General features: G+C 33.9%; 1 protein-coding gene across 1 annotated transcript in view; it reads right to left on the bottom strand.

Annotated features, from left to right (window-relative positions):
* LOC106883775 (ectopic P granules protein 5 homolog) overlaps nt 1-14,688 on the bottom strand; it is a 130,856-nt gene that overhangs the window by 38,951 nt on the left and 77,217 nt on the right. Inside the window, exons 16-25 of the mRNA XM_014934904.2 lie at nt 13,650-13,772; nt 13,221-13,480; nt 12,022-12,162; nt 9,323-9,443; nt 9,115-9,212; nt 6,957-7,053; nt 5,365-5,598; nt 4,800-4,966; nt 2,966-3,117; nt 1,037-1,151 (exon numbers count right to left, since the gene is read on the bottom strand). Of these exons, the coding sequence (XP_014790390.1) occupies nt 1,037-1,151; nt 2,966-3,117; nt 4,800-4,966; nt 5,365-5,598; nt 6,957-7,053; nt 9,115-9,212; nt 9,323-9,443; nt 12,022-12,162; nt 13,221-13,480; nt 13,650-13,772 (1,508 nt within the window). The remainder of the gene's footprint in view (nt 1-1,036; nt 1,152-2,965; nt 3,118-4,799; nt 4,967-5,364; nt 5,599-6,956; nt 7,054-9,114; nt 9,213-9,322; nt 9,444-12,021; nt 12,163-13,220; nt 13,481-13,649; nt 13,773-14,688) is intronic.

Below are 14,688 nucleotides of genomic sequence, written 5' to 3'. Positions count from 1 at the left end.
CATAAAATCATATACACACATGTATATGATTTTAACACACAATACACACACACACACACACACACACAACATTTGGATTGATAAACGATAATAAAAGATGAACATATCAAATACTAAAGTTTTAATCAACATTATCCATTACTGAATTATAATTAAGTAATTAAAACCAAATATATTTCAATATCTGTAATGGGATTTCTTCCCTTAAATTTATTTTCCTCTCTAGTCCTACATCAATCAAACTGGTCTCTTTCCTGCAAGTGAACAAAAGATCTGTTAATTATAAAAACTGAAACTTGAAACCATCTTTTTTAAGCATGTCCCTCCACATCCTAAACACAACAAAATCTTAATACCCCAAGCTTCTCAAGTGGCTCATAATTAAGCTGCAACAGTTTGGGTAAAGAGCAAAGAGCAAAGAGCAAAGGCTTCTACATCTGCAGAATTTCACCCACCACGCAAGAGTGAGTAACATTTGCCAGGAAGTGAATGACATTCACCTTAAAAGGTCATCTCATGTGGAATGTGTAATGTCACTATCACCATCATTTGAACACCTGTAATTTCATATTGGCTTGGATTGGACAGGTATGCAATAAGACACATCCATTCCTTTAAATCTAATTTGTTAACTCACTCGTAAAACCTTGAGATATGGATCTCAACACTTAAAATTTTAGGAATGCATATGGAAAATGGACCTCAAATCAGTAGAGAAGAAAAATTCTTGGGGATAAAAGAATATTGGTTCACATTTCAGTCCAGACAGTAGCAAAATGAAAATGTGTCATAACCTTTAATGAGACATGGGGCTATTTCTGATGATTTGTCTTCATTTAATTTGTCATGTTACAAGTCAATCTAAGAGACTTCTTTCTTCTGACAATAATCAGTGTATGACAATACAAGAAACAAGTAGACTTCCATAGATCAACAAAGGATCAAATTAATATCATAAAATATTGGTTTGTCTCTCAGTGTATCAAGAGCTTCCAACCATTCAGAACAATATCCAACATAAAAAACAACAACTCACTTTTGTAATGTAGTATGTAATTGAGTATTTAACGACTTCTTTAAGGTTTCCTCACATTCTCCTTTCAAAGATTCTAAAGAAAGGCAACTGGAAGATTCAGACATGGGTGGAGATTCTAAAAATGTACATAAGAAATTATTATTAGATTCTGTCAATGGCATAGGTACTTCTTAAAGAAAAAAAGAACATAAATGTTTTTAGATTAGTTCCAGTAAGTCTGTGACATTTTAACTTCTAAAGGTAATTTCACTGCAATTTACTGTGGAAAAAAATTCTCACTTATAGTAAAGGTGTCACCATTATCAGTTCAGTGGATTCTTCTCTTGGACTTTTACAAGCATTTCTGGCTCGTTATGCCTTCTTCAGCAGAGGATACCAAAGAGAGATAACCCTGAGTATATCTTAAAAAGAATTCATGTTTTCAGACAAGCTACAAAATGAAACAAGAATATCAAAGACCTTCTGGACATACAATAAGTACAGTTTGTTGCCACATCCAACTTCAACATAAACAGTCCCTCCCATGAAAAGCACTTCCAACCACTCCAAAGTACCACTACAATAGAATCCTTAAGTTTACAAGTCTTCCACTTAGCCCTGACAAACTTTAAAATAGAACCAGATACAGAGAGGACTAGAAAAAACATTAAGTACATCATGGGTTGAGAATGCAGCACAACACAAATGTGCAGAGGAACACTATTGTGCTCTGACCCAATCCATCATACCTGCCTTCGTGGTAGCAACCACAATATCTACAAGCATACAGGCAAGCAAGGGTATCTTTGTGTGGTCATTAAACATACTAGAAACAGCAGCCAAATCCCAGTCTACCATATTTCAATAATGTGATCCTAGATATCCTGAAAAAATAGCATGATATGACTGAAATGCCTTTAATTATGGGTCTGTTTGATCATAGTAGACCTGGGGCTAAACAACAACAAGAGGCATACAGAAACAGATTTAACAGTGGAGAGAATATAACATATCTATACTGGCACACTGAATCTCATTTGATTCATCACTGCATGTCAAAGTGTACTCTAAGATTGTTAACAAGGTCGAGCCATGGAACAATAGATGTAAAGGTTGTACCTGGTTGTTTGGCTAACTACTACATACCATAGAACTATACAATCAGAGCTGACCTATATATGCATAAAAACATCCAAAGAATTCATCTCAAGAACAATGAAAAGCAAAGTTAACTCAAATGAGATTTTTACTCAGAAAATAAAGGGAAATAGATACATTTTGTTGAATACACTATCATTTCTATCATTCCACCCAATTTGACACAAGAGCATACGTAAAATATTTAAAAATTTAATACTACCAGAGGCATAAGATCATAAATAATGACTTCTATCATAGGTGGCTACCTACAAATAATAGAAGATGGAGTATAGTCAATTTAAACAACATCATACTTGACTGGTTCATCTCAGGTTGCTTGTGATCTGACATAAAGTATATATGTACACAACCAGATATACACACACCATATACATGTATATATAATATAGTGTTGTGGATGTTCATGGAAATGATCATCTAAACAGCACCCTATTTTTTTCTATTGCAGAGCTTACACTAGATGCACTAAATGGGGTTGATTGAGTGTAGCTGAAGTTGTTAGAACTAGAGTTTCTGCACCAGTTATTATTGTGTTAGGGGAGATTAAGGAACAGATATTGTAACTGGGTTGGACTATTTGAAAGTTCCAGTTTAGCTACTGCCAAGTTCTTGATAAAAGATTGTGTGGAATGTTGTTTCTTTTGAAAGGATAGTTGGTTTAAGAAAGGTCAGGGTGGCTTCAGGGTTGTAAAGTCAAAAGCAGAATATGCAAAAAACGGAACATTAAAATGAAAGAACTGCTGAGTTCCAGAAGTAATGGAGAAGTTTTGTTAAGTTGTCATCACTCACCTGTGTTTTCTCCTTCAGAACCTTTGGCACTCTGTAACACAGCAATATGGTGCTGAACTACATCCACAAGTTTCTTTTTCATTTTTTTCAGCAGGTTTCGGTAACTGAGGCTTTCAAAGAACCGGTTTCCATTGCTTGCTCGTTCTGGTAAGCTGTGAAATATAATACAAATATTGTTGCAGATCTATAGAAAAATGAAATTCCAAATTATCAGCTGTAACAAAAATCTGTGATGAAATATGTAGGGATTTGACTTTAGAGAAGTTGATGGCAAACAAGAAGGGAAGAACAAATGGAATGAACTATAGTGGAAGAGAAAACAAGATGACATCTCTGACTAATTCAGAAATAATATTAATGAAGATTATAGATTATATTTACTTTATCTGTCAGAATGCATGATATAGATTTTTAAGAGAACAGCTGGTTAGTTATTAATCTAAGATAAGTAAAAGCCGGAATATAATTAAGCAACAGAACAAGAAAACAGTTATAGTTACTAAATACTAGTTCACAATACAATTTATAATGTGAAAATAAAACTCTGTATACTGACAGAGCAAGTAAAAAATTTGTAAATATTGACAAAAGTGTTAACTTCATATAACAGCAACATTGGAAAGAGAGAAAAAAGGTAAAAAGAATGATCAGAAGAATAAAGGAGCTTTCAAAAAGTGTAAACTCATAGGGATCATACAATATACAACAGACAAATAACAATGAAATCAAAAAGAAAATTATGACAACGGGTAGGATGATGAAACATTTCCCAATGTATTACATTGCAGGTGACATATGTAGAAATTTGACATTAGAGGAGACATTAATGGCAAACAAGAAGAGGGGAAGAACAAATGAAATGAACTATAGTGGAAGGGAAAACAAGATGACATAAATATTACAGGAGACATTAATAAGATTACATTGTAAATTTCTGAGAAGTGGAGCCTGCTATGTAATTTCTATAAAGAAAACTAAGAGCAGAAATATAAGCTCAAGGAAAATGGGTTCTTTTGAAACTAGAAGCTTTTTTTTTTTTTTTTTTTGAGACACTGTAAACTAAAACAGAAATAATTTATATAAATGCTGCTGCAAGCTATGAGAAAGAGTTGTGCACTACAACAATAAAGCAATCACTATATGTCAGAAAATAAATTACACCTACACATAATAGCAATAACAGAAGAAAGGAAAAGACATGCTCAGCTGTAAAGTTCCTGGATCTGATTGTATACAAGAGGTCTGTTTGAAATACTTCATCTTATGCATGAAGAAATGGCTACACATCTAAAAACCCATGTCACTATTGATAATCAAATATCTGATTAGATAGGGAGAAAGGTTTAAATGGTTGGCATTTAATGAGATATAACATGTGTAAATGGTCATTGAACTTCTCTTGAAAGATTAGCCTCTACCAATGGAACAAAAAAAATTCAAGTAATGAACAACCATCCCTCACTTTATAGGAAGCTCAAATGAAAAATAACAAACGGCCATCGAACATGTGAGTTATATGAATTGATTTCAATAAAGCCTCTATAGCTGTACATTCTTGGATTGTCAATACTCTCATTATGCCTGGTAAAATAGATCAGTTGTTTGATTTGCTGACCAAGTTTTCTCTATCCTAAGACAATTCGTAAAGACTATAGGACTGACTATGAGACTGACCAAGTCTCCTTTGTCTAAGGACAGTTTCTAAAGACTAACAAATTGTGAAAAATAAATCATGCACACATTTGCACAAGTTATATGCAATTATATCTCATGAAAGGCAAGTATGGAATAAATAAATTTGTAATCATTGATAACTATAAATTAAATGATATACCTTCCAGGTGTAATAGATCTTCCCAGGTAGAGCACAAAAAAGCGTTGCCATATTAGAGGCAATATAGGATGATCATTAGGAGTGTCTACTGCTTGTTGAGCCCAACGGTAAATATTGAGACGATGGAAAGCAGAGATTGTCTTTAACTTGAGTTTGACAGCAGATTTCTGAAATTAGTCAAAAAAAAAAAAAAAAAAGCAAGAAATGTTCAAATATATATTTCAAACGACATGTTAGTCTAAATCTGTAAATGTTTAATAACCTATATAGACTACTCTGGTATCTGAACATGAATCTTTTATTCCAAAAAATATAAATATGATTGTGATTTAATATATGAATAAGTAGCGATTGAGCATCATGTTATAATAGATTAGGTATCTGTTAAGAATGGTTGCTTTTCCTATTTCTCATTCATTTCATTACGTGTCTCAACATTTTGTAATATCTGTTTATGCATTTGAAAAACAGTTGTATTCCTTTGTATATTACTACCATTTTTACCGTTGCCCATTTCTGTGATTGCATTTCAGGTTAAAATAATTATACAAAACAGCAAACTAACCTTCCAGGCTTGTTCCACAGATATTTTGGTATTTGATAAAAGCTCTTGTTGTATAGTTGGCCATAACAGTGTACATTCTTCATACTTTCCTTCAATGCTGAGAATAAGGTAAGCTAGCCATGGAGCATCAGGTAATGATTGTTTTTCCATGAATGATGGCAGATTCTGACCAGCAGCAATCCAATTCACAAAAGATTCTACAACACCCTGACTTCTGTATTCTGCTAACATACACTGAAAATACACACATAACAATTTTAAATACAAACAGTTTGGTACTGACATTACTTTCAACTTCTTCCTTATCATTTAACCCTTTCAATACCAAACTGCCCCAACCCACCCTTGATTATATGCTACAAACTTCCTGTTTTTACCTTTTAGCATTCGGATTAATCTGTCAAATGCCATGCTTATTTATTCACATCTTTTTTTAATTACTCATGAATCATGTCGTAGCTTCAAGATTTCAATGTGTTTACTTTTAGAATGACAATGTAGGATAGGTGTGAGAGGCTGGACCTGGCCAGTTTGAACGAAAAACAAACAGAATATTTGGGCCAGATAAAGCCAGTTTGAATGTTAAAGGGTCAAAGTGATTTAAGTCAAATCTTCCAAAAATTTATGTTTCAAACACCAGTTTAATAATGACAAATTTAAATTACTAAATTTTTCATTATTCTAAAAATCAATTGAAACAAAGACAGTATTTTTCAAACAGAAACATGGTAACAAAAGAAATGAGGTGCCTCTGAACTCAGGATGAACTACTGCAGGTTTTACTGTCTCTTGGAGGGATTGCAGTAGAAAGAGCTCTTGGAGACTTCTCCTGGTCCATAACATATGAATTCAGCATATGAAGTTAAAAATTAAACATTCATTTAATTATTCAGTGTTCCCACAGCTTAAACTTTTAGCATTCAGATTACTCTATCAAATGTAATGCTTATCTATTCACATCATTTTGAATTAATCATGAATTATCTTGTAGCTTTGACATTTTGGTGATGTGATTATATATTTTTAGAATGATATTGTAGGATAGCTATGAGAGGTCAGATCTGGCCAGTTTAAACATAAAATGGGTACAATATTTGGGTCAGATATGGTTACCTTAAACACTAAAGGGTTAAAGTAGGAAACCAAACTTACACATGGTACTTATTTTTAGTTAAGTGAACTAAGCCAAAGAATATTTAAGCCATGATTACAATGAACCTCCATCAAGTAACACAAAATCTTTTAAATTTGTTCAGCTGAAACTGCTATCATTATATTGTGTAAATCAAAATATCTCAGTATCAGTTTTATAACAGTTTTCATATACAAGCATGAATTATTTGAAAGGGATTCTGAGGTTTGAATAAATGTAACAAAAGCAAATTTTGAAGAATGTCTTGCAAACAACTCGCACATGCAAGTGCTACCAGTCGAGAACTCCGCATACCAGAAGCCAGCAAGTGTATGGGGTCATCAGGAGAGAATGCGCGCCGTTTCAGGGCCTACCTCTCGATGGCATCAATGCGCACCGGCCCCCCTTCACTGATATGCTAGATCAACTGGTTATTAAAAAAAAGCTCAATATGTCTTACTTGATACTGTTCTGATAGAAGGGTTTCAATCTTCTTCAGTGCTTCTACATAACGGAATGCACTTCGCACAAGGTTGTCCAGCACATAACAGCAGTTTCTATCAAAAGAACAGAAAGACATTGTAGCATATTTTTTTATCATTTGTTTGAAATGTATAACATATAAAATTGAATTTTATTCACACCTTACTCCAAAAGTTAAGCAAGCAACACTGTGGTATCCCTCCAAACAACCATACACACAGGCATACAATAATTTAATATTACTGTGATATTTCTACATAACAAAATTTTAACAAATTACTTTCCCTAATAATGGTTTCAAAATTGGTACAGGGCCAGCAATTTTGGAGGAGTGCTCAACTGGTACTCTATTTATCAACCTCAAAAGGATAAAGGGCAAAGTCGACCTCGACAGAATTTGAACTCAGAACATAAAGATGGACGAAATGCCACTAAGCATTTTGTCCAGGATGCTAATGATTCTGCCAGCTTGCTGCCTTTACCTACCCTAATATTGAGTGATTTAAAATATTGTTCATAACTAATAAATAATAATCCTGGACTTCATTAATAACTGTGTAATCTAAGATAATCCACAAAATAATCAAGTATTTTACAGCAACTATATAAAATGAGGAAGAAGACGAAGAATGAATTTAACACAAATGTTATATTCATTACAACTGTTTCTATACAATTCCATTTCTAACCACATTGCATGTACATGGTTCTGTGTGATAAATTACACAATATTTATGGTTAAAACACCAGTGTAGCACGTCATGTAAAGAGGCACACCTGAATGCTAGTCTGATGAAGTGCCAGTAAAGAATATTTAACCATAAATATTGCATAATTCATCACACAGAACCATTTACATACAATGTGGTTAGAGGTGGAGTAGAACAGAAACAATGGTCATGAATATTGCTTTCAAAATTTGGCACAAGATCCACAATTTCGTGGGAGTGGGGTAAGTCAATTAAATCAACAACAGAGCTTAACTGGTACTTATTTTATCAACCCTGAAAGGATGAAAACCTAAGTCAACCTCAGAACGTAAAGCAGAACACAGGATGTAAAGATGGAAGAAATGCCACTAAACATTTTTCCCAGCATGCTAACAATTCTGTCACCTCACTTCCTTCATAATGGTAATGAATATTGAAGTTGTACTATAATTCATGCTTCATCTTCTTCTTTAATTTATATGTTACTCTACAAAATACTTACACATTACTTTTATCAATGAGAGGTACCTGCAGTTCCTACAACAGTAGGCTTGGAATATACTTATGTTCCAGAATTAAAGTGCAGAAAACTAGGATTTCATATTGAGTACCACATTAGAAACACACCACATTTTAACCCAATCTAGACTTACATATCAAGTTTTGCATTAATATATGTGTGTGCGTGTATGTGTGCATGTATATATGTATGTATGTGTATGTGTGTATGTATGTATGTATGTGTGTGTGTGTATGTATGTGTGTGTGTGTGTGTGTGTGTATGTATGTATGTCATATTTTAGTCAAGTCACCCTTTTGCTACTCTGAGTTTTGCTTGAAGATCCTGTGCACTCACAGGATCTTCAGGCAAGTCATAAAGAATGACTCAACCATAGTAAAATATATTATTAATCTCTACTATGGTATTGAGTACTCTCTTTTTCCCAACAGTCAACACTAAATGTGTGCGTGTGTGTGTGTGTGGTGAAGGCATGTGGCCTGGTGATTAGGGTGTTGCACACACAATCATAAGATTGTGGTTTTGATTCCCAGGTGGGTGGTATGTTGTGTTCTTGAACAAGACACTTCATTTCATGTTGCTATGCAATCACTTCAATATCAGATGTGTGGCACACTGTGCACCACTACAGACAAAATTGGTTTGATGGAGGAAGTAAGTGAATGTTCAGCACAAACATTTGATCCCTATAAACAAACCATCAGTGCAGGTTTTTCAGAAAGAAATTGCAGAACCCTCACCTGTTAATTACAACAGGAGAGTCCAACACACACACACACACACACACACACACAAATATTTAGAGCATTTAACCAGTAATTACACAGCCTAATATCTGGATATATATCCACAAAGGTCAAATAAATTACCTGTAAATTTGAAAAACGTATAAAAAAAAAAATTACCTGTCCAAACTCCATTTTGGAATTTTCAGCATCAAATGAGCCCATAATGTAATGACAGTCACAGCATCCGCAGGACAATTTGTTGCTTGTATTTGAGTCTAATAAATAAATAGAGGCAAATGAAAAAGTAAAATAACAAAACTACATTCAGATATTTACAAAAAATACTGAATCTGTTAAGTAATATAATAATCTGTAGTCACTTTACCAGAATCATGGAATTAAATAATTTGGTCATGGCACCAGGGAAATCAGAAGAAATAAGGTTTTTTGCAACTCGCATAGGAGTTTCGTCAGCAAGTAAGACATTGTGGAGTGTTTTCAAGAACCTGCAAATAAAAGAAAGTAAGGTGTAAGGGGTTTCAGTAAACCTTTAGTAAAACATCTTGTTAAACCTTGAAATCCTAAATTTTCAGCTAATAATAAGATGCAGCACAGAATTTAAGTTATATGTATGTATATACATACATACATATAATGAAGTTGAATCAAGGAAACCATTGGAGGCACATGGCTTAGTGGTTAGGATGTTGGGTTCATGGTCATGAGATTGTGGTTTTGATTCCTGGACCAGGTAGTGCATTGTGTTCTTGAGCAAAACATTTCATTTTACGTTACTCCAGTCCATTCAGCTGGTAAAAATGGTAAACCTGCAACGGACTAGTGTCCCGTCCAGGGAGAAAAATATACACCAGAGAAACCAGGAAACTGGCCTATACTCCACATGGAGTAATGTGGAATAACCAATGAAACCAAATACTAATATTTTAAATGCATTTAATACACATGTTTCAGAGGACTATGCAAGAGAGAAAAAGAATTTGCCTATTACATAATACTTTCTTCAATTAAAACATTTAAAAATATAAAGATACAGTATTACTATACATTTTACAACTCTAAGTCATTACAAGCTAGCCTGTCCTTACTTCATTTACACAGGTATTCTAACATGGATTTGGAATGGTTTGTTCTACTGAACCACAAGTCAAAAACTTCTGGTAAAGTGATCGCTTCTAAGCATAACATGCAATGTATATTTATATATACTATTATCTTCTGCAAACAAGGTAAACTTATGAAATTCAAAGCGAACTGAATACTGAAAGCATCATTAATACTTTAGTATTGCATTTCATCTTAAATATATATGCTCAGACATTAAACAAATCTTGCTCCAATCATTAAAAGATTTGAAGGGGAAATGATTTCTGAACCCAAGCAATGTTAGAAAGGGTTAGGGGCAGACACTAACTCCTTGTTACTAATAAAATCAATTCAAAACAGAATTTAGAAGTTCTCTTCAAAGTCAATGACACACTATAGAGTGTATTTAATGACAAAATGCCATTATTTTATGGTATTGCTTAAATCAGACAAAAAGTGATCGATATTTTATTTATTCCAATTATTATTTGTAAATATGAAAAAGGAAAATTAACAAACCAAAGTTTGATAGCTCTGCAAATAATAAGCAAAGTTGTTATACACTAAATTGACACAAGATTTACTTTAAATTTTACAGTTAAGAATACAAAGTTTTTTTTTTAAATATCAAAATATCTATTATATGTAATAATAATGACAACTTTAATTAGAATAATCTTATAAGTATAGAGTAAATAAAATATCAGAATTCCCAGCATCTTTCACCCTTTATCTTAATCATTTTCTCCCCTGCATTTTCAATGTTTCTTCTTCACATATAGCTCACTGCATTTCTTTACCTAGTACTCATTGTCCATTTATTTACTTCATATTATATAATTACATTACAAGCAATCTCAATAAGAAACTGACAATTATATTCAATCCACATGAATGAAAGAGAAAAAAAAGATTTCCCTTATGAATTCCCACTGAATATGAAGAACCACAGTAGTCTAAACCAAAATAAAGGCAACCAGAGAGAAATATTTTGTCACTCATCAATGCATTTATTTTTACCTTAAAAGAAGCATTGTTACTTACCAATCCAGGGCACTGGCAGACAGAAGCAGAAAAATTATGTAATTTTTTCATGTATTGAGATTTTGAAAACATGAAAAAATTCACACCAAAGACCAGTATCTAAATATTTATGACTTCTACAGTAAGAGCTTCTTAGTTTTCAAATTATTCTGTAAATGTAATGCTTATTTATTCACATTGTTTTTAATTGACCATGCATTATCTTGTGACTACAAGAATTTGATGATGTAATTGTCTATTTTAAAATAACTTTGTAGGGTAGACATGAGAAGCCAGATCTGGTCAGTTTGAACAAAGAATATTTTGGGCTGGATATGGCCAGTTTAAATACTAAAGGATTAAAGATATTATTAATGGGAAAATTGTCTCCTTAAATACTAAAGGATACTAAAGGATTAAAGATGCTATTAATGGGAAAATTGTCTCCTTAAAATAACTATGGAAGTAAGTAAAAGTGATTTTTGGATAGATGGAAGCAGAAATTTGAGAATTTTCAATCCACAGAAATTTGAGAATTTTCAATCCAAAGAAATTTGAGAATTTTTTAAAGAATGCTATCAATATAACTCAGTCATCTTCAGCACTACACAACAGGTTTGGTTTGGTTTGGATTGGTAGCACTTTTGAGGAAAACAGTTGTTACTGTTGTTGTTTAATCACAGGTCAGCAACCTATGATCAAAAGCTTTCTAACCATGACAGTGCAAACTTTACATACATCTAGGACTACATTATAGTATTCAATGTGTTTATTATTATAACACAGTTGTGGTATGATTTGAGAGAGAGAGAGAGAGAGTTAACTGCTATTTCTGGGAAGTCAAACATATCAAACATACATGCTGAGGCTCTTTTGACGGCTCATTCACAATTGCAAAGACCAATAAAACAGTTGTGTAGTAAATATGCAAAAGCAAATGAAGTACAATGAACTCACTCTTGATTTTCTATCAAATATTGTCCCTGATTATAAAACATAGGCACGCAATGTCCAATGATATGTATAACAGCTTTGGTATAGTATAAGCTGTTCAGTTTGGAGAGTAAGGGGATTCCATGAGTAATAAACTCAGCAACACTGAAAGCAAGAAAAGAAAATGATTTAGCAATTAAAATATTTTTCATAAACAACAATATATAAAAAAATAATTTCTAACAGGTATTTCAGATTTAGTTTGTAAAATACTATTTTTCAATTAAGAACGTAGAAAAAGAATCTTTCCAATGATGAATGATTCATCATCATCATCATCATCATCATTTAACGTCTGTTTTCCATGCTGGCATGGGTTGGACGGTTTGACTGAGGTCTGAAGAACTAGTGGCAACACCAGGCCCCAATCTGATCTGGCAATGCTTCTACAGCTGGATGCCCTTCCTAACGCCAAGCACTCCTATTGTGTAGTGGGTGCTTTTTACATGCCACAGGCACAGGAGCCAGTCAGGCGGACCTGGCATCAATCACGTTCGGATAGTGCTTTTTACATGCCACTAGCACAGGGGCTAGTCAGGGGGTTCTGGCACTGGCCACATTCAGATGGTGTTTTTTACGTGCTACCAGCACAAGAGCACGTCAGAGATACTGGCATTAGCCATGTTTGGTTGGTGCTTTTTACGTGCCACCAGCATGGGAGTGAGTCAGAAGGCACTGGCCACAGCTATGATATTGGTTTTACTTGACTCAACAGGTCTTATCAAGCATATCATATCACCTGACGCATCAGGGGTATTCTTAATAGGGCAAGACATGCCTGGCTGTGATCTCACTTTAGTTGCTGGGTCTTCTCAATCACAGCATATCTCCAAAACATATCTCCTGTCATTGCCATGCTTGCATGGGTCAGAGAGAATTTATTGAGACATATTTTCTACAGCTGGATGCCCTTCCTCTCACTAACCCTCACCTGTTTTCAAGTAAGGTCATATTTTTCCAGGGCCACATGTCTATCACAGAAGACTGGAAACGAACAACATTTCTTGTATGACAGAAGGGAGGAGAGTGGAGGTGGGGGAGAAGAGTACAAACTACCAACACACTTTAACCAGTTCTTATAATTTCAAATTCAGGTTCTATAATATTAAATACATGTCAAGTTGCTTCTACATATATAACAAACTTGTAAAGCCAATACTTACTCGTGTCCATATTTTGTCATGGTCATGGCAACGTACATTGCAATTGGGTTATCAACTTTTAATCCTTGTTGGACAGAAGCTAAAAATGTATCTTTTCTCAGTTCTGGAATATTATCCATGTCCACTAAATTAGTCGAAGGCTCAAATGATGAAGGGCGTGGCAAGGTATCATTGTGGAGATGAAGCTTAAACACAAGTTCCCAAGCCCAGCTGCTGAACTGTTGTTCATTGGTTTGCTGCTGACGCACTACTAACGCCACCTGTGGTACACATGATAAAATTATGGTAATTATTTCAAATAAGTAGTTGTTATACATTATAGCTACATTATTTTGAAAGAAATATTTATGATATTTTTTACAAAACAAAAAAACTTGCTTTCATGAAAAATTGAGGACACTTTCAAAGAACCAATATAGGGAACTCTACCTGCTTAACACCTTCCATAAAGACTGAACCTAAGTGTTTGGATGTTATATAATTGTGATAAGCTTCAACTAATACACAAGCCACATATTGATGGATCCAGAGAGGAAGAGCAAGATCTGTGTTCTGAAAAGAAAGCATAGGAATAATTAATAGATTTTATTGAATATGTTAAGCAGCCAATAACAGTGTTAATTTTTCTCTGGTAGAGTAAAGGGAGAATTGGTTCGAATACTTGCATCAAGTGAACAATTCTAAAGGTACAGAAAGCGCAGATGGTGGTGTCAAACTGGGCACTAGATTCCATATACTCAATTTCACTCATAAGGTTTGGACAAGCCAAAACTATGGAGGAAGTAACCTGCACAAAGTGCATGCAATGGTATTGACCTACAAGCATGTGACTGTGAATCAAACTAAATAACTACTCAGTCATGCATGTGGCCAAAATACATCAGTTTCCATTTTTTTTCTATTCATAAATATTTTTATATTGGTTTCAAATTTTTGCACAAGGCCAGCAAGCTCAGCAGGAGAAGGTTAATCAATTACATTGACCCTAGTGCTTAACTGGTACTTATTTTATCGACCTTGAAAGGATGAAAGGCAAAACTGACCCCGACACATTTGAACACATAACATAAAAACAGACAAAATACTACTAAGCATTTTTGCCCAGTGCAATAACAATTGCACCAGCTCACTGCCTTCATAAATATTTTTATATTATCATTATTGTTAAGGTGGCATGCTGAACAAATGCTTAGCAGCATTTCTTCTGAGTTCAAATGCCACTGAGGTCAACTTCTCTCTCCCCTCAAAATCGCTGGCGTTTGCACCAAAAGTTAGAAAGAATTATTATTATAATTGTTGCAAGATATTGAAGGAACTCCTACAGAATTGTCCAACAGCTCAATTTAACTTTTAAATTACCATTAGATACTTCCCTAGTCTTCAAAATAAGAACAACTTTCTCAGTGATTTAATATTCAGATGATCTTGTACACATCAGAGAAGTGGACACATAGGTAGAATATCAATC

This window comes from Octopus bimaculoides, chromosome 4 (assembly GCF_001194135.2).
Source record: "Octopus bimaculoides isolate UCB-OBI-ISO-001 chromosome 4, ASM119413v2, whole genome shotgun sequence".
Taxonomy (NCBI): Eukaryota; Metazoa; Mollusca; class Cephalopoda; order Octopoda; family Octopodidae; genus Octopus; species Octopus bimaculoides.
Note: the sequence above shows the minus strand (reverse complement) of the source record. Positions and strands in the feature narration are given on the sequence as shown.